The following is a 21,772-nucleotide window of genomic DNA, read 5'->3' as shown; positions in this document are numbered from 1 at the left end:
GTCTGCTTTAAAAACCAGCGGTTTAGCCCAGTGTGTTAAACCAGCCCCTTTGACACCCCCGAACCTGGCACCAGGGAGGCAACATGATTCACAGAAGCGTCTGTCTGTGTCCCTAACTATTGAATCCTCTCTCACTGTAGCCCTGCCACTCATTTTCTTTCTTCCATCCCTCTGACCAGCAGCGCCACCCACGATGCTGTGAACTTGGCTGCTGTTGCTTTCCCCTGAGAGGTTATCCCATCCTCCCCAACAGTATCCAAAGCGGTATGTCTGTTGAAAAGGAGGTTGGCCCGAGGGTACTCCTGCACTACCTTCCTGAGTCTTTTACTGTTCCTTATGGTCACCCGTTTTATTTCTGCCTGTGCAATCCTCACCTGCAGTATGACCACCTCACTAAACATGCTATCCTTGGCTTACTCAGCATCGCGGATGCTCCATAGTGAGTACATCGCAGATCCAGTTCAGAAATCTGGTTAGCTAGAAGCTGCATTTGGACACACCTTCTGCACACATGGTCACGAGGGACGCTGGGAGTGTTCCTCATTTTCCACGTTGTGCAGGAGCAGAATATCACGGGTCTGAGATCTCCTGCCATGACATTCCTCTCAATTAAGCTAGTTATTCCCTTAAAAAAAGTTACATTAGCTAGGGGCCTTATTTCGTTAGCTGGGAAACTTGTTTCTTACCAAACATTTCCATTATAATTGTGTAGTACTATTCTATACTCTTTTTTTTTTAGCCCCAGCCTTAGTATTACGCAATGAATTATTTTAATAGATTGAAATTACTTAACGGGACTTACTCACAAATCAACTGCTTTGGTTGGTGCCACATCACTTTCTGAACCGGCGTGCATTGACTGCTCTTCATCTAGTTGAGCACTAGGTCCTCTACAATCCCCTAATCGGTTATGGTGACAGAACCGAGTTTTTCCGGAAATTCTGCTGGGAGCAGGATTAAAATGCAAGCGATAGAGATGAGAAATGGCATAAATGTGCCAGAAAACAATTCTATCTATTGTGCTTTGATTGCTGGAGATTCCCTGGAGGGTAGATGATTTATGGAGAGTTGTATTTAATCCTAGTTAAGCAGGTTGTGGCAAATAGTGGAATAGAGATGATGTAATTAATGGACGGAGCCAGGTCTGCATGTAGTTTTGCAGATTTTGAGTCAGACAAGATAGAAGGATTTTAAGTTGAACAGTAGTTTTGCCAAATACCGTAAGGTTGAGAAGTGTTTTAAATCTGCTCTTGAAAGGAACTATCTCCAAAGTCTCTGCACAGCTAAGCAAGTAATCTGTTTGTTAACTTTATTTATCAGTGGCATTTGAATTATATTGGGTTGTTTAATTGGAGTTAGTAGCAGGTGTAGATAGTGAGATCAAGTTTTTTCTTTTGGTTAAGAACTATTTAATTGATCATTGTAAAGCTAATTTTGTGAATGTTGATGTGGTTAATTCTGTGTTTTGACTATTGGTCGGAGTCTTCACTCCTGGGTGAAGTATCCTTTCCTCACAGGTTTGCAAATTTAAAAAAATTGTTTGTTGTTCTTGTCTGGTATCCCAACAAATATTATGGTCAAATCTGCTACCTTTAGCAATCTGGAATGTCTGAGTGGCCAGAATTAGAAGAATGCACTTAATAGAGGGTTATAGGACTGTTGAAGGAAACTGAGATAAAGAGTTAAAGAATCATAGACCAGTTATAGCATTATGGAGGGTCGAGATCATGCAGAGATTTGAAAACAAATTTAAAATCGGGATGTTGCTTGACTGGGATCCAGTGCAAGTCAACCACCGCAGGCACAGTGCGATATCTAATACAGGCAACAGAGTTCTGGATGAGCACAAGTTCTGGATGAGCACAAGTTTATGGAGGGTGACAGATGGGAGGCTGACCAGTAATGCATTGGAACAGTCAAGTCTAGAGGTGGCAAAGGCATGGATGAGGGTTTCAGAAGCATGTGCACTGAGGTAGGCTGTAGAATTATGTGATTTTATGGAGTTGGATGTAGGCAGCCTTGGTGATAAAATGGGTATGCACTTTGATGTTCGTCTTGGTGACAAATACAAGTTTGCCAATAGTGGTGTTCACCCGTAGACAGTTGCCAGGTGCGGGATAAAGTTGGTGCCTCGGGAATGGAGTTTGTAGCGGGCACCAGAGGTGGTGTTTTGGTCACCCCAATATTTAGTTGGGAGGACATTTATGCTCGTCCAATACTCAAAGTCAAATGAGTAGTGTGGCGATTTAAAGAAGGTGAAGGAGTTAAAAGAGATGGGTTGGTGGCAGAGGTGAGTGAAGTCAGTGCACATATGGAACCTGACGTGTTGTGGTTCTGATCAACCTGATGCTGCTGAGGGGCAGCACGTAGATGTGAAATAGATAACGAAGGCTATATCCTTAAGGAATGTAAGAAGTAACGAAAGTGGGAAGAGAAATGACTGTCGGTGCTTTTCTGCCTATGACTGGGGAGAGAAGCATTAAATAATTTAAACATTGGCCAGAGTAATGAATATTTTTGAGGCAGCTCTCGCATATAGATCCCAAAAGTCGAAGTGAACAATTTAGAGTTCTATATTTTCGGGAGGCTCCCTTATGAAATGTTACTTTTACCATAGACATCTCTCATTCGTCCACCTCCCCGAACGTGTGCTGAAACGTGGCGATGAGGGTTTTTTCACAGTAACTTCATTTGAAGCCTACTTGTGACAATAGAAGAAAGAACAAAGAAAAGTACAGCACAGGAACAGGCCGTTCGGCCCTCCCAGCCTGTGCCGACCATGCTGCCCGTCTAAACTTAAATCTTCTACACTTCCTGGGTCCGTATCCCTCTATTCCCATCCTATTCATGTATTTGTCAAGATGCCCCTTAAATGTCACTATCGCCCCTGCTTCCACCACCATCTCTGGCAGCGAGTTCCAGGCACCCACTACCCTCTGCATAAAAAACTTGTCTCGTACATCTCCTCTAAACCTTTCCCCTTGCACCTTAAACCTATGCCCCCTAATAATTGACCCCTGTACCATGGGAAAAAGCCTCTGACTATCCACTCTGTCAATGTCCCTCTTAATTTTGTAGACCTCTATCAGGTCGCCCCTCAAACTCTGTCGTTCCGGTGAGAACAAACCGAGTTTATTCAACCGCTCCTCATAGCTTATGCCCTCCATACCAGGCAACATCCTTGTAAATCTCTTCTGCACCCGCTCTAAAGCCTCCACATCCTTTTGGTAGTGTGGCAACCAGAATTGAACACTAAAGTCCAAATGTGGCCTAACTAAGGTTCTATACAGGTGCAACATGACTTGCCAATTCTTGTACTCAATGCCCCGGCCAATGAAGGCAAGCATGCCGTGTGCCTTCTTGACTACCTTCTCCACCTGTATTGCCCCTTTCAGTGACCTGTGGACCTGTACACCTAGATCTCTCTGACTGTCAATACTCTTGAGGGTTCTACCATTCACTGTATATTCCCTACCTGCATTAGACCTTCCAAAATGCATTTCCTCACATTTGTCCGGATTAAACTCCATCTGCCATCTCTCCTATCGGGCTGGTATGGCAACTGCTCAGCCCAGGACCGTAAGAAATTTCAGAGAGTCGCGAACACCGCCCAGTCCATCACACGAACCTGCCTCCCATCCATTGACTCCATCTACACCTCCCGCTGCCTGGGGAAAGTGGGCAGCATAATCAAAGATCCCTCCCACCCGGCTTACTCACTCTTCCAACTTCTTCCATCGGGCAGGAGATACAGAAGTCTGAGAACACGCACAAACAGACTCAAAAACAGCTTCTTCCCCACTGTCACCAGACTCCTAAATGACCCTCTTATGGACTTACCTCATTAACACTACACCCATGTATGCTTCACCCGATGCCAGTGCTTCATTGTATATCTTGTGTTGCCCTATTACGTATTTTCTTTTATTCCCTTTTCTTCCCATGTACTTAATGATCTGTTGAGAAAATACTTTTCACTGTACCTAGGTACACGTGACAATAAACAAATCCAATTCAATCCAATCCGTCCAAGTCTCTAAACGATCTAAATCCTGATGTATTCTCTGACAGTCCTCATCGCTATCCGCAATTTCACCAACCTTTGAATCGTCTGCAAACTTACTAATCAGACCAGTTACGTTTTCCTCCAAATCATTTATATGTACTACGAACAGCAAAGATCCCAGCACAAGCCCTGCGGGACACCACTAGTCACAGCCCTCCAATCAGAAAAACACGCTTCCATTGCTACTCTCTGCCTTCTATGACCTAGCCAGTTCTGTCTCCACCTTGCCATCTCACCCCTGATGCCCGTGTGACATCACCTTTTGTACCAATCTACCATGAGGGACCGTGTCAAAGGCCTTACTGAAGTCCATATAAACAACATCCACTGCCCTACCTGCATCAATCATCTTTGTGACCTCTTCGAAAAACTGTATTAAGTTAGTGAGACTATTATGTTAGTGAGACAGGACCTCCACTTCACAAAACCGTGCTACAATTTTTTTCATTTAATTTATCGTACTTGAGTATTTTTTGCTTCATCACAAAATAATAGCAAATAATAGGAATTTATATAATGTAAATTCCTGCTCAGACCAGAGTGCCATTCTCTTGAAATGTGCCATAGCTTTTGAGCTCCTTTTTCTCACCTTCCCTTAAGTCTGAGCTGCAGATGTCTCTTTGAGAAAACTGTTAAGTTGCATTCTAAATGGGTCAGTCGGACACATGGTTCTTTTTTATTCATTCATGGATGTGCTGCTTGTAAGACCAGCACTTATTGCCCATCCCTGTTTGCCCTTCAAAAGTTTGTATTTAACCAACTTCTGAAATACAACTGACAAGATTGCAAGGAAATTTCAGAAGGCAATTAAGCGACAATGACATTGCTCTCAGTCTGGACATATAGACCAGACCAGGTAAGATTGGCAGATTTCCTTTCCTAAAGGGTATTAGTGAACCAGATGGGTTCCAACAACAATTTGATAGTTTCATGGTCACCATTATTGAAAAATATGTTTTTATCCAATTATATTTAATTGAATTTTAATTCCTGAACTGCCATGCTGGGATTTGAATTCTGCATCATTATTCCACACCTCTGGATTAGTGGTTCAGTAACAACCATTTAGTTGGAGGTCTTGTGGCTCAGTGGGTAGCCTCCATGCCGCTGAGCCAGAAGCTCCAGCTTCCAGTTCCACCCCAGGTCAAGGAAGGTGCATCCATAATGTGGTCAACAGGTTGAGTATCAACTTGCAAAACCCTTCCAACACATGCCACTGGCAGGTGGTAAGAGTGGGAGAGACTCTTGATCAGTTATGCTTGATGTAGAATGGTGTCCCTCCAGCTATAGGCTCTGGCGACAAGCTTAGCAACCTGTTCCAGGTAAAAACGTGCATGGAAACTGATGAAAGTATGCCTTGTGCTCCACTAGGTGTGGGAAGAGAAATAAACAACACTCATTAGGCTGCCTAGTTACCTCTTGCTTAAGAAGCCATATTTCCATTAACTGAGATGGATCACTTTGCTTGTGATATTGAATTACTGTGCTCACTGAAGAATTGGGCAATCTACCTGACTGTGTCGTGGGTTAACATGCTTACTAGTTGGACGATAAACTGCTTGAATGATCAACTGACCTCTTTGAATTTAAGATGTGCAATGCTGAATTTTAGAGTCAACCATCTAATCTTTTATTATAGGGGCTTGCCTTATTGAACGAGATGGCAAACTCTTCAAATATCTCTTGGATTATCTACACGGGGAGCTCTGCATCCCTGAGGAAGCGAGAACACGTGTAGCATTACAGGAAGAGGCAGATTACTTTGGCATTCCGTATCCCTACAGTTTGACTGACTATTTGTCGAGTGAGATGGAGAGACATTGCTCCCGATCTAATATTGAAATCAAAAAGGTTTGTAACGTTTGTCTCAAAGTTTACCCAGAAATTTGTCATTTGTTTTATAATGCCACAATGGTACAATAGTTAGAACAGCTGCCTCAGTGCGCCAGGGACCTGAGTTTGATTCCTGGCTTGGGTCACTCTGTGTGGAGTCTGCACATTCTCCCCGTGTCTGCATAGGTTTCCTCCGGGTGCTCCGGTTTCTTCCCACAGTCCAAAGATGTGCAGGTTAGGTGAATTGGCCGTGCTAAATTGCCTGTCAGGGCCCAGGGATGTGCAGGACCGGGGGAGGGTGTTCTTTTGGAGGGTTGGTATAGACTCAATGGGCCAAATGCCCTCCTGCACTGTAGGGATCTATGAAAGAAATAAGGCTTTTAAAAAAAATTCTGAAACCTAGTGAAAATAAATGACAATCCAAATATGGCAGTCAGGTGGATTGACCATGCTAAATTGCCCCTTGTGTCCAAGGATGTGCAGTTATTTCATTACAGTGTTAATGTAAGCCTATGTGTGACACTATTAAAGATTATTATTATAGGTGGGGCTATGGGGATGGGTGGGGTGCACTTTCAGAGGGTTGGTGCAGATTCATTGGGCCAAATGGCCTCCTTCTGCACTGTGGGATTCTATGGGGAGAATGGTTTTAAACATTGTTTTGACAATCGATCATGAAAGTTTTTCTTTATGATCTTCATTGATGACAAATTCTTTCTAAATCACCTGTTACTGAGTTATTTTCATTCCTGGAAAACAACAATGTTGAAAAATGTTAAATTTTATTGAAGCTAGTGTCTAACAAGCTTAACTGTCAAACCAAACAGCACCTTCCAGTAATATTCTTAGATTTTTGATCTTCCTTGGCAGCTCTGCAAGTTTATCAAGTATTGACCTTGGCTCAGTTGTAACACTTTTGCCTCCGAGTCAGAAGGTTGTGGGTTTAAGTCCCAGTCTAAAGACTTGTCATAATATTCATTAATCTTTTGGTGCAGTACTGTTGAATGTGCTGTACTGTTGAATGTGCTGTACTGTTGGAAGTGCTATCTTTCAAATGAAGCCGAAGCCTCATCCTCAAATAAAACTCTATGGTACTATTTGGAGAAGAGCATGGGAGTTCACCCCAATGGCCTGGCTAATATTTATCTCAGGTCATTACCTCACTACTATATGTGAGACCTTGCTGTGTGCAAAATTGGTCAGCGTGTTTCCTACAGTACAGTGATTATCCTTCTGAAACTATTTAATTGGCTATGAAGTTCTTTGGGATGTCCTGACGTTGTGAAAGCACCATGTAAGTACAGGTTCTTTCTTTCTACTGGTGTAACTGGGCCATGCAGACCAGCAGAATCCAGGTTTGATTCTAAAATTAACTGATCTCAGCTCGCACTGCAATAGGACATTGTAACATCTGATGAAGCAAAGATTGATTGGCCTTGGGTTTGACACTTCTATGTGGTCATAGAGGACCGTGACACTTTGACTATTCAGGTTAATAGTTTGTGTCATCAGAGGTTATCTGACATTCACAGAACTGTATAGTTAGAGGAAGGTAGTGTCTTGGAGAAAATTGGAAAAGTGGCGATGACTGCTTTTATTTTTTTTCCAAAAAATAGGTTTTTACACATGGCTTGTATTTCTCAGATTGGAATCTGTAAAATAACTATGAACTATTCATGTTGCATCCTTTACTGCTTTGAACTTGTAGCTTATTGCTGCATATTGTATGAGTAATCACTCTGGGTGCAACCCTGCCATCCTGTTCAATGTTCATTTCAGATTGGTCTTTTATTATTAAATCACGGAGTGGCCGCTGCGGTCACTGCCATATATGTGCACCGGATTTCCTTCCACAATTATTGTAACACACATCTTAAAAACAAGATCTAGATTGGTTGTATGAACAATTCCAGAAGGGATAAGGCATATTTTTAAAGATGAATCAACTTTATAATGTTTTGACTTCCCGTGGCGTGGGCGAGCAGGGCGGCCGCAGTAAGAAGAGCTCCCGCCGGTGGCCGCGATTTACAGTGATTTTGGGGATTTCCCCGAGTCATCACTCACCCTCCGACTATCGTCGGCCTTTAGGGCTGTCACGGGCAGCTAGCGGGGCCGGTTTATGAACCGGAGAAGAACCCCGCTCAGGTGTCGGGGGCTGAGGCGCTGTGCCCAGCGCAGCGTTGAGGTCAGAGCAGCGGGGAGAGGAGCTACGAGGAGGCCAAGGCGGCAGGCCCGTGACCAGGGCACGATGTAGGTGGGGTGTCCCACATCGGATGGCTCCCACCTAGGATGAAGAAAGAAGGCTGAAGTCCTATCCCAGGGGAGCTCTGGGGTAATGTAGAGGAGAAAGAAAGAAGGTTTAAAGAAGTTTGGTGAAAGTTTTTTTTTTCTCTCCTTTTTCCTTTTTTTTGTGCGTGAAGGAAGAAAAATAGTTTTTTTCAAAAAAAAAGAATAATTCAGATTGATGAAGGACAGGAAGATAGAAGGGGAGAGAAGAGAAAAGAAAGAAAAAACAATAAGTCGCTAAAGGATGCAAAGAACAGCGACAAAGAAAGGAGGAAATGCGGGTTTGCCGCTGAATGAGAGGACGAGCAAAAGTGCTGACAAGATGGCGGAAGCAGAACCACAAGGCAGGGCCGCACTACTTACAGTGGAGAAGATGACCGAGGTGATGGCGGTGGGCTGGAAAAGCAGTTTGTGAGGCACATGGAGGCCTTGAGGAAGGAGACGGTGGTCTCATTCAAGTAATTGGTGGAGGAGGCAATTGCCCCAGTGAGGGTGGCGGTGGCAAAGGCATCGGCCGAGGTGAGAGAGCAGGGCGAGAAGATGAAGGAAGTGGAGGAGGCCGTGTCACGATACAGCGACCAGATCACCTCGATGGGGGACGAGCTGCGGAGTGTGGTGGAGGTCAACAGAGGACTCCGAACAAAGCTCGAAGATTTGGAGAACCGCTCAAGGCGGCACAATTTGAGAATTGTGGGCTTGCCCGAAGGGACAGAGGGCCCAAGGCCAACACAATACTTTGCTAAGAAGTTGGCGGAGCTGATGGGTAAGGGTGAGAATCCTTCGCGGTACGAACTAGACCGAGCTCATTGGTCATTAAGGCCGAAGCCCAAAGTAAACGAGCTGCTAAGAGCAGTAATTATCTGCTTCCATAAGGTCTGCATGAAGGAGAAGGTATTAAGCTGGGCGAAGCAGAAGCGTGAGGTGCTGTGGTATGGTACTACGGTCTGGATCTACCAGGACTTGATGGTGGTGTTGGCAAAAAGACCAGCGGCGATTGGGCGAGTGAAGGCGGCATTGTACAAGAAGGGAGTGCGATTTGATATGGTGTACCCGGCGAAGTTGAGGGTAACGTCTAACACCAAAGACTTTTATTTTGAGGAGGCGGCTGAGGGCAGAAGGCTTGGGACAGACGTGAAGAGCGGAACTGGAAGAGAGACTGGACTGTGTTTGAGCAGCTGGAAAATGTATAAATGCTTTCTTTTTACTGATGTGTATTGTAATTTACTTCTCTTTGCATTGTTACAGAGTTCAAGTTAATGGTGGGTTGATTGGCGTTCTGTGTTGCGACGGTTAAATGTTACGTTAGTGAATTGTATGGGTTGGATTGTTGGTTTTGTTTGTTTTTTCTTTCTCTGGGACTGGGTGGAAGAGGACGATATATCTTGGCGGGGGGAGCCACCCGCGCTAGCTAACTAAAGTCAGCTAGTGAACGGACGTGAGGTGAGAGGAGGGCTGCGGACGTTGGAGCCTGGATAGCAGGCTTCAATGGGCCTACGAGGTCAGCGAGAGGGGGGGTGAAAGGGATGGATGCTGGGAGATATTGTTTCAGGGGGACAGGTTGGGGGGGGGTTTCTTGGGAGGGGAGGAAGGGGTTCGATGTTAACAATGGACAGGGGCGGGTCAGGCTTATGGGGCAGGGCCTGGTGGTATGATGATGGTGGATAAGAAAGGTGGGGGGTGCTGAGAGACCCCCAGTAAGGATAGTCACTGAAACGTGGGAGGGCTAGGAGGTCCGGTCAAGAGGTGAAGGGTGCTTGTGCATCTTAAAACTTTGAAAGCCGATGTGGCAATGCTGCAGGAGACTCACTTGAGGGTGAAGGATCAGGTGAGACTTTAAAAGGGCTGGGTTAGCCAAGTGTTTCACTATGGATTTGATGGAAGGGCTCGAGGGGTAGTGGTGCTGTTGAGCAAAAGGGTACATTTCCAGATGGAGAAGTGGCGGCAGACCAGGGGGGTAGATACGTGATTGCGACAGGGGCGCTGGAGGGGAGATTAGTGGTGCTGTTAAGTGTATACGGTCCCAATTGGGACGATATGGGATTCGCGAAGAAGTTGTTTGGGGCCATTCCCGACTTCGACACAGATGAGCTGATTGTGGTTGGGGGGGGGGGGGGTGCAGGAGCCAAGGTTGGACAGATCACGGCCGCGCTCGCTGGTCCCATCGGGGGGGGGCGAAGGTGCTGGCTGGGCTAATGGTGGAAATGGGAGGGGTGGACCCTTGGAGGTTCCTGCACCCAAGGGAACGGGAGTACTCATTTTTCTCAGCAGTCCATAAGGTATACTCGCGGATCGACTTTTTTGTGGTGGGAAAGACTTTGCTGGCTGGAGTCAAGGGGTCGGAATACTCGGCAATTGCAGTGTCAGATCATGCTCCGCATTGGGTGGATATGGTACTGGAGAAGGGGGTAGCGGAGAGGCCGGAGTTCTGTGAGAAAAGTGTTCTGTGAGAAAATTGAAAAGGTTATTAAGGAATATGTAGGCTTCAACTGTACAGGTGAGGTGTCGAAGACAGTTGTCTGGGAGGCTCTAAAGGCGGTGGTGAGGGGTGAGGTAATTTTGTTTAAGGCCAGGGTGGACAAAGAGGAGGGGTTGGAGTGGCAGAGGGTAATAGATGAGATCTTGGAGGTAGATAGAAGTTATGCAGAAGATGGGGACCAGCGAAGTTGGAAAAGAAGGAACTACAGGCGAGCTTCGATCGACTCCACCAGGAAGGTGGTGCGCCAACTGAGACGAGCAGGGGGTGCAGTTTATGGACATGGAGATAAGGCTAGCAGGTCAGCTCCGGAGGGAGGCAGTGGCAAGGGAAATTCTTCAGGTAAGGGATAGGGCAGGGAAGTTGGTGGTGGCTCGGGAGCTGATTAACAAGGTTTTTGAGGAGTTTTATGAGAGCTTGTACAGGTCAGAGCCACCCGGGGGAGACCGTGAGATGCAGCAATTTCTAAATGGGTTGGAGTACCCGAGGCTAGAGGAGGGGGACAGGACTACATTAGAAGGAGGAATAGTGGAGCAGGAGATAAAGGATGCGATTGGGAGGATGCAGTCGGGGAAGGTGGCAGGGCTGGATGGGTTTCCGGTGGAAATTTATAAAATATTCAAGGATAAGTTGGCACCCCTGATGGTGGGGATGTTTGAAGAGGCGATAGGGAAGGGGGTGCTGCCACAAACCTTGGGGCAGGCATCGATTTCACTGTTGCTAAAAAAAGATAAGGATCCGACAGAGTGTGGGTCGTATAGGCCCATGCCACTTCTGAATGTGAACGCAAAAGTATTGGCGAAGGTACTAGCGGGTAGGCTGGAGGAGTGCCTCCCAAAGGTGATAGGTGAGGATCAGATGGGGTTCGTGAAAGGGAGGCAGCTGTTTTCGAACATTAGGAGGGTTTTGAATGTCGTTATGGCACCGGCGGAAGGGAAGGAAACAAAGGTGGTTGTGGCATTGGACACCAGATGGCGTTTGACCGGGTAGAATGGGGGTACCTGATGGCAGTTCTGGTGCGGTTTGGGATTGGGCCAAGATTTGGGAACTGGGTAAAGCTATTATATAAGGAGCCGAAGGCAAGTGTCCGCACAAACAATATCAGCTTGAGATACTTTTCTCTTCACCGTGGGACGAGGCAGGATGTCCTATGTCCCCCCTGCTGTTTGCACTTGCGATTGAGCTGTTGGCCATCGCATTAAGAAGTTCGGGAGCATGGAAAGGAATAGTGCGGCGCGGAGGAGGGGGGGGGGGGGGGTGGGATAGAGCATAGTGTGTCCTTGTATGCCGACGACTTGCTGCTGTATGTGTCGGAACTGAGTGCGTCAAAATGAGGAATATTGGAGCTACTGTGAGTATTTGGGTCTTTCTCGGGGTATACGCTGAACCTGGACAAGTGTGAATATTTTGTGGTGTCTCGTGGGGAGAATGAAAGCCGATCTGGTAAGGTGGGATGGTCTCCCTCTGTCACTGGTGGGTCGGGTACAGGCGATTAAAATGAATGTGTTGCAGCGATTTCTGTTTATTTTTCAATGCCTACAGATTTTCCTCCCAAAGGATTTTTTCAAGGCAATTGAGGGAAGGATGACCTTGTTCATATGGGGAGGGAAGGTGGCCAGAGTGAGGAAGGTGCTGCTACAGAGGGGAAGGCAGGCAGGGGGTTTGGGTCTCCCGAACCTGATGTACTACTACTGGGCAGCGAATGTGGAGAAGGTGCGGGGCTGGGTCAGAGGGGTTGACCAGTGGGTCAGAATGGAGGAGAGTTTGTGCAGGGGGTCGGGACTGAAAGCGCTAGCAACAGCGCTGCACCCGATAGCTCCGGGGAAATACTCAGTCCGGTAATAATAGCTTCATTGAAAATCTGGAGGCAGTTTCGCCAACACTTCGGGTTGGGGCAGAGTCGAGGGAAATGCCGATTCAGGGGAACCACAGATTTGAGCCAGGGAAGTGGGATGGAAGTTCTCGGAAATGGGAAGAGAAAGGGGATTAAGATGCTAAAAGATTTGTTTCTTGGGGATCGGTTTGCAGGATTGAGGGAGCTGGAAGCGAATAATAGGTTGGAGCAGGGAGAAATGTTTAGATACATGCAGGTTTGAGATTTTGCCAGGAAGGAGATGCAGCTTCCCGGAGAAACTGGCTTCCACATCGCTGGAGGAGGTGCTGACGACAAGGGGACTGGAGAAGGGGATAGTGTGAGCGGTGTACGGAGCTATTTTGGAGGAGGATAAGGCACCACTGGAAGGGATCAAAGCGAAGTGGGAGGAAGAGTTGGGAGAGGTTATAGAGGAGGGGGTCTGGTGTGAGGTGCTCGAGAGTAAATGCCTCCACCTCATGTGAGGTTGGGGCTGATTGAGCTGAAGGTGGTATACAGAGCGCACCTCACGAGGGCGAGGATGAGCCGATTCTTTGAGGGAGTAGAAGTTGTGTGTGAGCATTGTGGTGTTGTGGGGGGGGGGGGGGGGGGGGCTAATCACATTCATACGTTTTGGTCCTGTTCAAAGCTAGAGGAGTAGTGGAAGGTTTTTAGGGTAATTTCCAAGGTCTATGGTGCACATGAAACTGGACCCGGATCCCCGGGAGGCCATATTCGGGGTGTTGGACCAGCCAGGGTTGGAAACGGGTGCGGAGGCCGATATCGTAGCCTTCACCTCGTTGACCGCCTGAAGGTGGATCCTGCTGGGATGGAGAGCAGCCTCTCCACCCTGTGCCCTGGCATGGCGGGGGGACCTGTTGGAATTCTTGACTCTTGAGAAGGTTAAGTTTGAACTGAGGGAAACCTCAGAGGGGTTCTACAAGTCATGGGCATTATTTATTATGCACTTTCAAGAACTGGATAACATCTAACATGAGTTGGGGGGAGGGGGGCTGTGTATATATATTAAGGATGACTATGGGTAATCCCGGATTCCATTTTGGCATTTGTTTGTGTAAACATGCGGGCTGATGTTTGGGGGTTGGTGGGAGGATGGGATCGTTGTTCTGGGGATTGACACATCTGTTGCTGATTGTTGTTTATTGTTGGTGGGTGTAAATTTGGGAGAAAATGTAAAAAAGGAGAATAAAAATATTTTTCAACAAAACCTTTATAATGTTTTATCCTAAAAGTTGAGGTTAGCCGGTGAGAAAAAGGGCAATTCATTAGTGACCACTTGTAGGCTTCAACAATAAAATTATTAATCACTGATAGCAGCGTTATTTTTGAGAACCCTGTTGCTTTCCTCACACTTTTTATTAGTTGGGGCAATGGGATATTGGGGTAGAGTTTCTGCTCAGTTGGGCAAGTTTTGCATTCCGATTCCAGTGAAAGTGGCTGAACCAGCACAAAAGATTGGGAATTGTAAGCATAAGTGGGCTATGTCCAAAATCATTTGTGTTCGTGTAACCTTTTGTGCTGGTTGAAAATTCAATTTTCCCATCATCAAAACATCAAGGAGTAGGAAAATAAAGGAATAATTATGTTGGTTACAATGCTTGATTGCATTGGTTCCCAGAAAAAATTCCGTATATACTCGCGTATCATGCGACTTTTGAAGACCTAAATTGTAACCTAAATTTGGGGGGTCGCATGATACGCGAGATACAAAATTCGCGGGTGTTTTACTTGCTGTTTTTATGAATGGATACGTCAAGTGGCTGAACATCTTCCCATTAGAATGCTGTGGTCAAAATCTGTAGAGTAGTATCCAAATCATTAACGACTATTGGTTCTTTGTTCAGGTTGTCTTCCTGATCATATGGGTAGTTTATTCAATACATGGCCGTCTTTTTCCGATATAAAATTCGCGGGTGTTTTACTTGCTGTTTTTATGAATGAATATCAAGATGGCTAGGGAAAAGACTTTCTTTAACGGATAGATTTGGCAGACTGCTTATCTTCGCGTTGTTGTCCCATGATATGTGCTTATTAGTTTTTTTTGTTGGTTGGATGTTAAGAGGTTAATTTACCCGCTTTCCTTATGCATGGTTCATATATTTCCCTCCTCTTCAGTTGTATTATGAAAATGAAATTTGAGCCAATCAAGTCAGATGTAAACTTTGTCCATGAAGTGTGATGCTGAGCATTGAATGATCAATCGCATGGTCCTTAAAAGGGACAGCTGAAGGCTGCTTGCAAAACGTACAAACAAATGCAGTGATTATTGTTAGGGCTCAATGGACGTGCGTGTTCCTCCTGCCTTGACTGAAAAGATCGCAACTGCTGTCAATCCTTAAGTGCTGCACCTAACATCCAGTGCCCTGTCCTTTAAGGTCCGCGTCCAGCTCTGCTCTGCTGAGGAGCTGCTAGATCCTGCGTCGTCCTGATCAGCAGGATGTGTCTTACATTCCCTCAGTGCTGGTAGCTCACTGATAAAGTTCCAATGGCCTCCAATGAATATTGGACCAGCCTTGTCCATGCAGTCGGGCTTGCAACCTCTGGCGGATGGAATCGGACATACAAAAGTTCAACACCTCCCCACCCCCCACTGGTGCATGTTACAGACGGAGAGCTGGAGATAGGCAAATGATGCAAGGATTTTGGAGAAAACACTTTGGTCACTCTCTGAATATATTAAGCATTATGGCACAGTTAAAATGACCAATACGCCAGCAAAGTATCTGCCCTTGTATATTTCCTGGAGTGTGGAAGGTGTGAATCTGTTACTGACACTGTGCAATGGACAATGAGTCAAGGACACTGTACCGAAAACAGGAAAGGCCTATAATCAGAAGACCTCAACTCTGATATACATTGCCACATATTATTTAGCTGAGCATAGTATTTGCCTCTGCATGGAATGTCCCTAAATGTACTTTCCTCGTGCTGGTGAGGTCAATGTATGATGAAAACATTCATGCGGAGATTCTTCTTCCTGTTTAATTTCAAATGGTAAGTGGAACTTCTCAAAAGTACATATGTGGTTGTCTGCCTCACCGTGGTTTTTATGGGTTTGGCACTGGGGAAAAAAAAACAAAGGACCAAAAGAAAAAAGAACCCAAACAACTACAATTACAAGCAACTCCCAAAATCAGCTTTCCAAACAGACTAGATCCCCAAATGTTTAGTGCGATCCGGCTATTGCAGATTCAAGACATTTGCTGAGAGAATAAAGCTACAAGGATTCCAATATCTATCCTCTATGTAATATTCCAGGTTAATGTGAGGTACATGTGAATTAACAGACAATTCGCGGGTGTTTTACTTGCTGTTTTTATGAATGGATACGTCAAGCGGCTGAACATCTTCCCATTAGAATGCTGTGGTCAAAATCTGTAGAGTAGTATCCAAATCATTAACGACTATTGGTTCTTTGTTCAGGTTGTCTTCCTGATCATGTGGGTAGTTTATTCAATACATGGCCGTCTTTTTCCGAAACAAAATTCGCGGGTGTTTTACTTGCTGTTTTTATGAATGGATACGTCAAGTGGCTGAACGGCGCTAGTCAAGCCAGCTGGAACAGCTTTCACAACAGAATCCACTCTGCAGAATCCACAGACAATTATACCATTTGGAAGTTTTAGTTTGGGCATTAATTTCCAAAAAAGTGACTCGCATGATATTGTATCGTTCTATGTTCTATGATACATGAGATATAGCATAAAGTCATGTTTTGGGGATGAAAATTTAGGGGTCGCATGATACGCGAGATCGCATGATACGCGAGATCGCATGATACGCGAGATCGCATGATACGCGAGATCGCATGATACGCGAGTATATACGGTAATACTTATGATTATGCAAATACATTTTAGTAGAAACATGGAACTGTAACCTCATCAACTCAACTTCAAGCACAATTTGGGTGTAATTTTTTGATTCAGCCCAAAATGGAAACTCAAATCAACTGTTTACAAAACTCTTGACCACTATCCATTTGACACTTGTGTTATTCAAAATTACAATTAAAGTGAGGTAAATTGAAATATAGTGTCTCCTGATCCTATATTTTAGAATGGTATAGTTAGATTTGGGATTATAATTTTTGCAATATGTTGCTGTCAGAAGCCACTGTCAAAAGGTGTATTACATATGCAGTTTAGCAGTACAGCGAAATTTCATTGTGGGGCTAAGAAAACTGTCAATAATGGCCTAATTTAAGAATTAGTTTTGCATATGTATCTCAATACCACCCCATATGAAGATAAGTATAATTAAAGCATTTACATCAATCCTATCAAATAATCAATGGTTTCTTTTGTTATTGTTCTACTTACTGAATATAGGCATTGACAGACATATGTGACTCCTATGGTTTAATCTGCACAAACCCCACGGTGTGGATCCTGCACTATCTCAATACTTGTGGTGCCAGTTGTGAGAGCAAGATCCTAGGAGTATTTGCATCAAAGACTGAGGGGATCGGAGCCATTGAAAAGCAGCTGGGAGGCAGGATGAAAAGTAGAAGTATCTATAAGAGGTAAAAGTGGGTGACCTGGCAACCATTTATCGTATATAAGATGTAAAGTTTTCCACTTTGCAGTGCATGTCTTGTTTGATCTGTGACACTTTGCATGAAGAACATTGGGATTGGTAAATTATATTCATCAAAAGACACCACTGGAATCCTGCCTCCTGAATTCCTTGCCAAAAAACCTTTGGGAATTTACTGCCAATCTGTGTCTAGCAATTACCAGATATTAAAATTTAGCTCTCTGAGCCAAATTCTATTAGTTGATTCAGAGTATATTGAGCTCAGTCATCCTATGAAAAATTCTCATATTAGCAAATGTGTACCTTCTTTGGTTAAGCTGAGCTGCCAAAGTATTTCTTGTTTTAATTGAGAATGTCATTACTCTGTTGGAGAATTTGATGGATCAGTTGGTCTTGTGCCGTCCGACACTTTTTGTATGTTTATTGATTAAGATTTACACTGTTAACCACCTATAAATCAACGAGTGAATTAGTTCCTTTTCTTCAATTCATCAATGATAAAGTTTTGAAGGATTATCTGAAAGGATGTGGGCGTCACTGACCAGGCTAGCATTAGTTTGTCAGACTTGTTTCTTTGCAGTCAGTACTTATATGGTTAAACACATGTTGAGAACATTTGTTAGGGGCTGGTTTAGCACAGTGGTCTAAACAGCTGACTTGTAATGCAAAACAAGGCAGCAGCGTGGATTCAATTCCCGTACCAGCCTCCTCGAACAGGGGCTGGAATGTGGCGACTAGGGACTTTTCACAGTAACTTCATTGAAGCCTACTTGTGACAATAAGCGATTATTATTATTATTATTATTATTATTATTACATTCTAAATCCTTCAAGAAAACCCTGTTTAAGTCAGACTTGGAATGGGAAGATTGGTGAGTCATATACCCCTTCTCATGTAGCCATAACAATTGACACGGACTGCTTTAGTATCTGAGGAGTTTTGAATGGTGCTGAACGTTGTGCAATCAGCGGGCATCTCCATTTCTGACTTTATGGAGGGGCGGCCATGGATGAAACACCTGAAGATGGTTGAGCTTAGGACACTGTTTTGAGGAACTACTGCAGTGATATCCCGAGACTAAAATTATTGACATCCAGTAACTGCAACCTTTGTACTAGGTATGACTCCAGCCAGTAGCGAATTTCCCCCGATTCCCTTCTGTTTTGCTAGGGCTCCTTGATGTCACCGTTGTTCAAATGCTGCTTTGATATTAAGGGCAGTCACTTGCGTCACCTCATGTGTTCAGCTCTTTTGCCCATGTTTGCACCAAGACTGTCCTGAGGTCAAGTGGTCCTGGCAGAACCGAAAAGCTTAAACTGAGCATCAGTGAGCAATTATTGCTGTGTTAGTGCCACTTGGTCGTGCAGTTGACAATCACCCTCCATCACTTTGGTGATCTAGAGTAGACCAATGGTGTAGAAATTGGCCAGGTTGGATTTGCCTGCTTTTTGTGCACAGGACAACCCGGGCAATTTTCCACATTGTGTAGATGCCAGTGTTGTAACTGTACTGGAGCCACTTGCCATGGGATAGAGCTAGCTCTGGAGCAGAAGTCTTCAGTATTATTGCTGGACTGTTGTCAGGGTCCATAATCTTTGCAATATCTAGTGCCTTCAGACGTTTCTTGCTATCACGTGGAGTGAATCGAATTGGCTGAAGACTATGGTGCTGGGGACCTCAGAAGGAGGTTGGATCGATCATCCACTCAGTATCTCGGGCTGAAGATGATTGCAGGTGCTTCAGCCTTATATTTTACACTAGTATGATGGGCTCCATCATCATTTGTGGAGCCGTTTATTGTTTAGTTGTTTACTATCATTCATCACGATGTGACAGTATTGTGGAGTTTAGATCTGATCTGTCAGTTGTGGGATTGCTTAACACTGCCTTTTAGCATTCTGCTTCCACTGTTCGGCATGCAAGTAGACCTGTATTGTAGCTTCACCAGGCTGGCACCTCATTTTTCGGTATGCCTGGTGCTGCTCTTGGCATGCTTTCTTGCACCTTTCATTGAACGAGGCTTGAGCCTCAAATTTGATAATGATAAAGTGAGTGATATATCAGGCCATGAGGTTACAGATTTGTGGTTGAATACAGTTCTGCTGGTGATGACTCATAGCTTCTCATGGGAATCATGTTATGAGTTGCTAGATCTGTGCTAAATCTATCCCATTTAGAATGGTGGTAGCGTTGTACAAGATAATGGAGAGTGTCTTCTCAAGGACTGTGAGGTGGTCACTTCTATTAATGCTGTCATTGCCAGATGCATCTGTGGCAAGTAGATTGGTGAGTACTAGGACTATAGGACAGTGTTCTTTTTTTCCGGGAACCCATTTTTACCAACCCGGCCGACCTTCGGGACCCAACCGGCCGACCTTTGCGACCCATGCCGGCTGACCTCTGTGACCCACGCTGGCCGACCTGTGCGACCCACCATTTTCTCTTACCTTGTTTGCTGCTGCTAAAATTGGAGGAAATGGTTTTCGGTCCCTTTGGCCCTTGTACATGCTCCTCCAATGGAACCTGTTGGATGAAGCATGGAAATACCATTGTGAAAAAGGTAATGCAAGAATGAGTATGACTAATCATGATTTGCCTTCTGGTGTCGGAAAGTATGGAGTCTCCATCAGTCCAAAGTTCTGCATTTCTTCCGTAAAATTTTATTAAATAAACCCCCCCGCCCCCCCCAAACTTGTAAAAAAAATAAAACAAAATGAATAAAATAAATGAAAAATAATAAAAATTAAATTAATAAAATGAATGAACCCCCCCAAAACTTGTAAAAAAACATAAAATGAAAAAAAAATTAATAAAATAAATGAATAAAAAGCGGTTACAGAGGAACAGTACACAGATAAGCATGGAAATACCATTGTGAAAAAGGTAATGCAAGAATGAGTATGACTAATCATGATTTGCATTCTTTTTATTTGAATATAGATGGAGACAAGAACATTACACACATAAACTACTTACTTCATTGCCCCTTTTAAAATTACTCCAGGTAATCAAGGAACAATGAAGTGAAATGATAAATTGTGCATGCACAAGTGAGCGATTAAGCTGGGACCGTTTAAAAAATAGCGGCCACACTGCGCATGCACACCCAATCATCGGCTCACATGCGTACAGTTTTGCGTATGCGCGCTGATGATCGGCATGCGCAATGCGGCCAAATATTTTTTACATGTTCGCGGCCATTTTAAAGGCCGCTTGTAGCCGGCGTTATGAAAAGCCGGCTGCTGCGCAGGGATTTGCGCAATCGGGAGCGCCGCGGACAACGGCTCCGCGACCCACCCGTGGGTTGCGTCCCCGACTTTGAAGAACACTGCTATAGGACATGGTCTAGCAGGTTTCCCTCTTGTTGCTACCCTCACCAGCTGCCGCAGTTAAACCTAACATCACAATTCACATTTCTTCGTTCATACTTTATGAATGATCAGTATTTAAGAATTGCATGTTATAGAATGCAAATGTTCAGTAGATAATGGTCCAAATCTTGGGGTCTTCAAATAGTTGGAGAGCAGACGTACCCCTTATGATAAGCTATGGGACCCTTTGGCAGTCCTAATATGATGACTCTGTGGGAATTGCCAGAGAAGTTCAATTCCCGCTTGGGTCACTGTCTGTGCAGAGTCTGCATTTTCTTCCAATATCTGCGTGGGTTTCCTCCGGGTGCTCCGGTTTCGTCCCAAAGTCTTGAAAAACGTGCTTGTTAGGTGAATTGGACCTTCTGAATTCTCCCTTTGCGTACCCGAACAGGCGCCTGAGTGTGGTGACGAGGGGATTTTCACAGTAACTTCATTGCAGTATTAGTGTAAGCCTCCTTGTGACAATAAAGATTATAAATTAATGTTCATTGTTTGTACTTGAATGGTGGAACCAATTTGGCGACGAGGTTAAAAACAACAGCAATTGCAAGATAACCGGCTTCCAGTCAAAGTCAAGCTTGTGAAGTAGAAGAGAGCTACAGAAATACTTGTATTTGTAGAGTGGATCCCTTTGACACCTCTGCTGAAGATTGTGTGCGGTACGATTAGAATTTTTCTTCAGAGCAAATGGAGTTGAGGAAGCGGGGAAGAAGAAGACGATATTGTTCAGCACGTGTAGGACCTAAACCTATAATTTAATCCTTAGCCTACCGTCCCTAAACACCTCCAATACAAGCTCCTTTATAAAAATCATGGATCTAGTAAAAGGGCACTACCACCCAATCCCTCTGTGATTCTGCACCAATTTAAATTGAATTCCACGGAGAGGGCCCCAGGGGGACCATTGAACCTACACAGCAAGGCCTCGAAAAATTGCCAACAATGTGACTTCAGGGCAACATTATGTGAGATGCTGAGGGATTACTTAGTTTGCGGAGTCAATGATGAGGCCATACAGAGGAAGTTGCTGGTAGAAACTGTGATTAAAAAAGCAATGTAAATAACGTTAGCAATGGAGAGCGCTGCAAAGGATGCCCAGGAACTTCAGAGCTGACATAATGACATGGTCCACCAGTTAGGGTGGGAAGCTGCAGACAGCAATGGCTTCCAAAGCAAAGACTCAATTTTAAATCGCAAAGCAAATACAGAAGTTGGTATCATTTGAAGATTGAGGAAAATGAATCGACAGCATGGGATGGATACAGTGTTATAGGTGTGGGGGAAATCCCTCCCAGAGATTTCCAGATTCGAGGAAGCAGAATGCTTCACA

The 21,772-nt window shown here is 44.7% G+C and overlaps 1 protein-coding gene across 3 annotated transcripts in view; it reads left to right on the top strand.

Moving 5' to 3' along the window:
* Positions 1-21,772, top strand: part of LOC119961764 (BTB/POZ domain-containing protein KCTD18-like) — a 60,661-nt gene that overhangs the window by 15,169 nt on the left and 23,720 nt on the right. For all 3 annotated transcript variants that reach the window (XM_038789043.1, XM_038789041.1, XM_038789044.1), the window contains exons 3-4: positions 5,706-5,917; positions 16,863-17,056. In XM_038789043.1, coding sequence (XP_038644971.1) covers positions 5,706-5,917; positions 16,863-17,056 — 406 coding nt within the window. The remainder of the gene's footprint in view (positions 1-5,705; positions 5,918-16,862; positions 17,057-21,772) is intronic.

This window comes from Scyliorhinus canicula, chromosome 2 (assembly GCF_902713615.1).
Source record: "Scyliorhinus canicula chromosome 2, sScyCan1.1, whole genome shotgun sequence".
Classification (NCBI taxonomy): domain Eukaryota; kingdom Metazoa; phylum Chordata; class Chondrichthyes; order Carcharhiniformes; family Scyliorhinidae; genus Scyliorhinus; species Scyliorhinus canicula.
The sequence above is the reverse complement of the archived record's forward strand: the minus strand, read 5'-3'. Positions and strand labels throughout refer to the sequence as shown.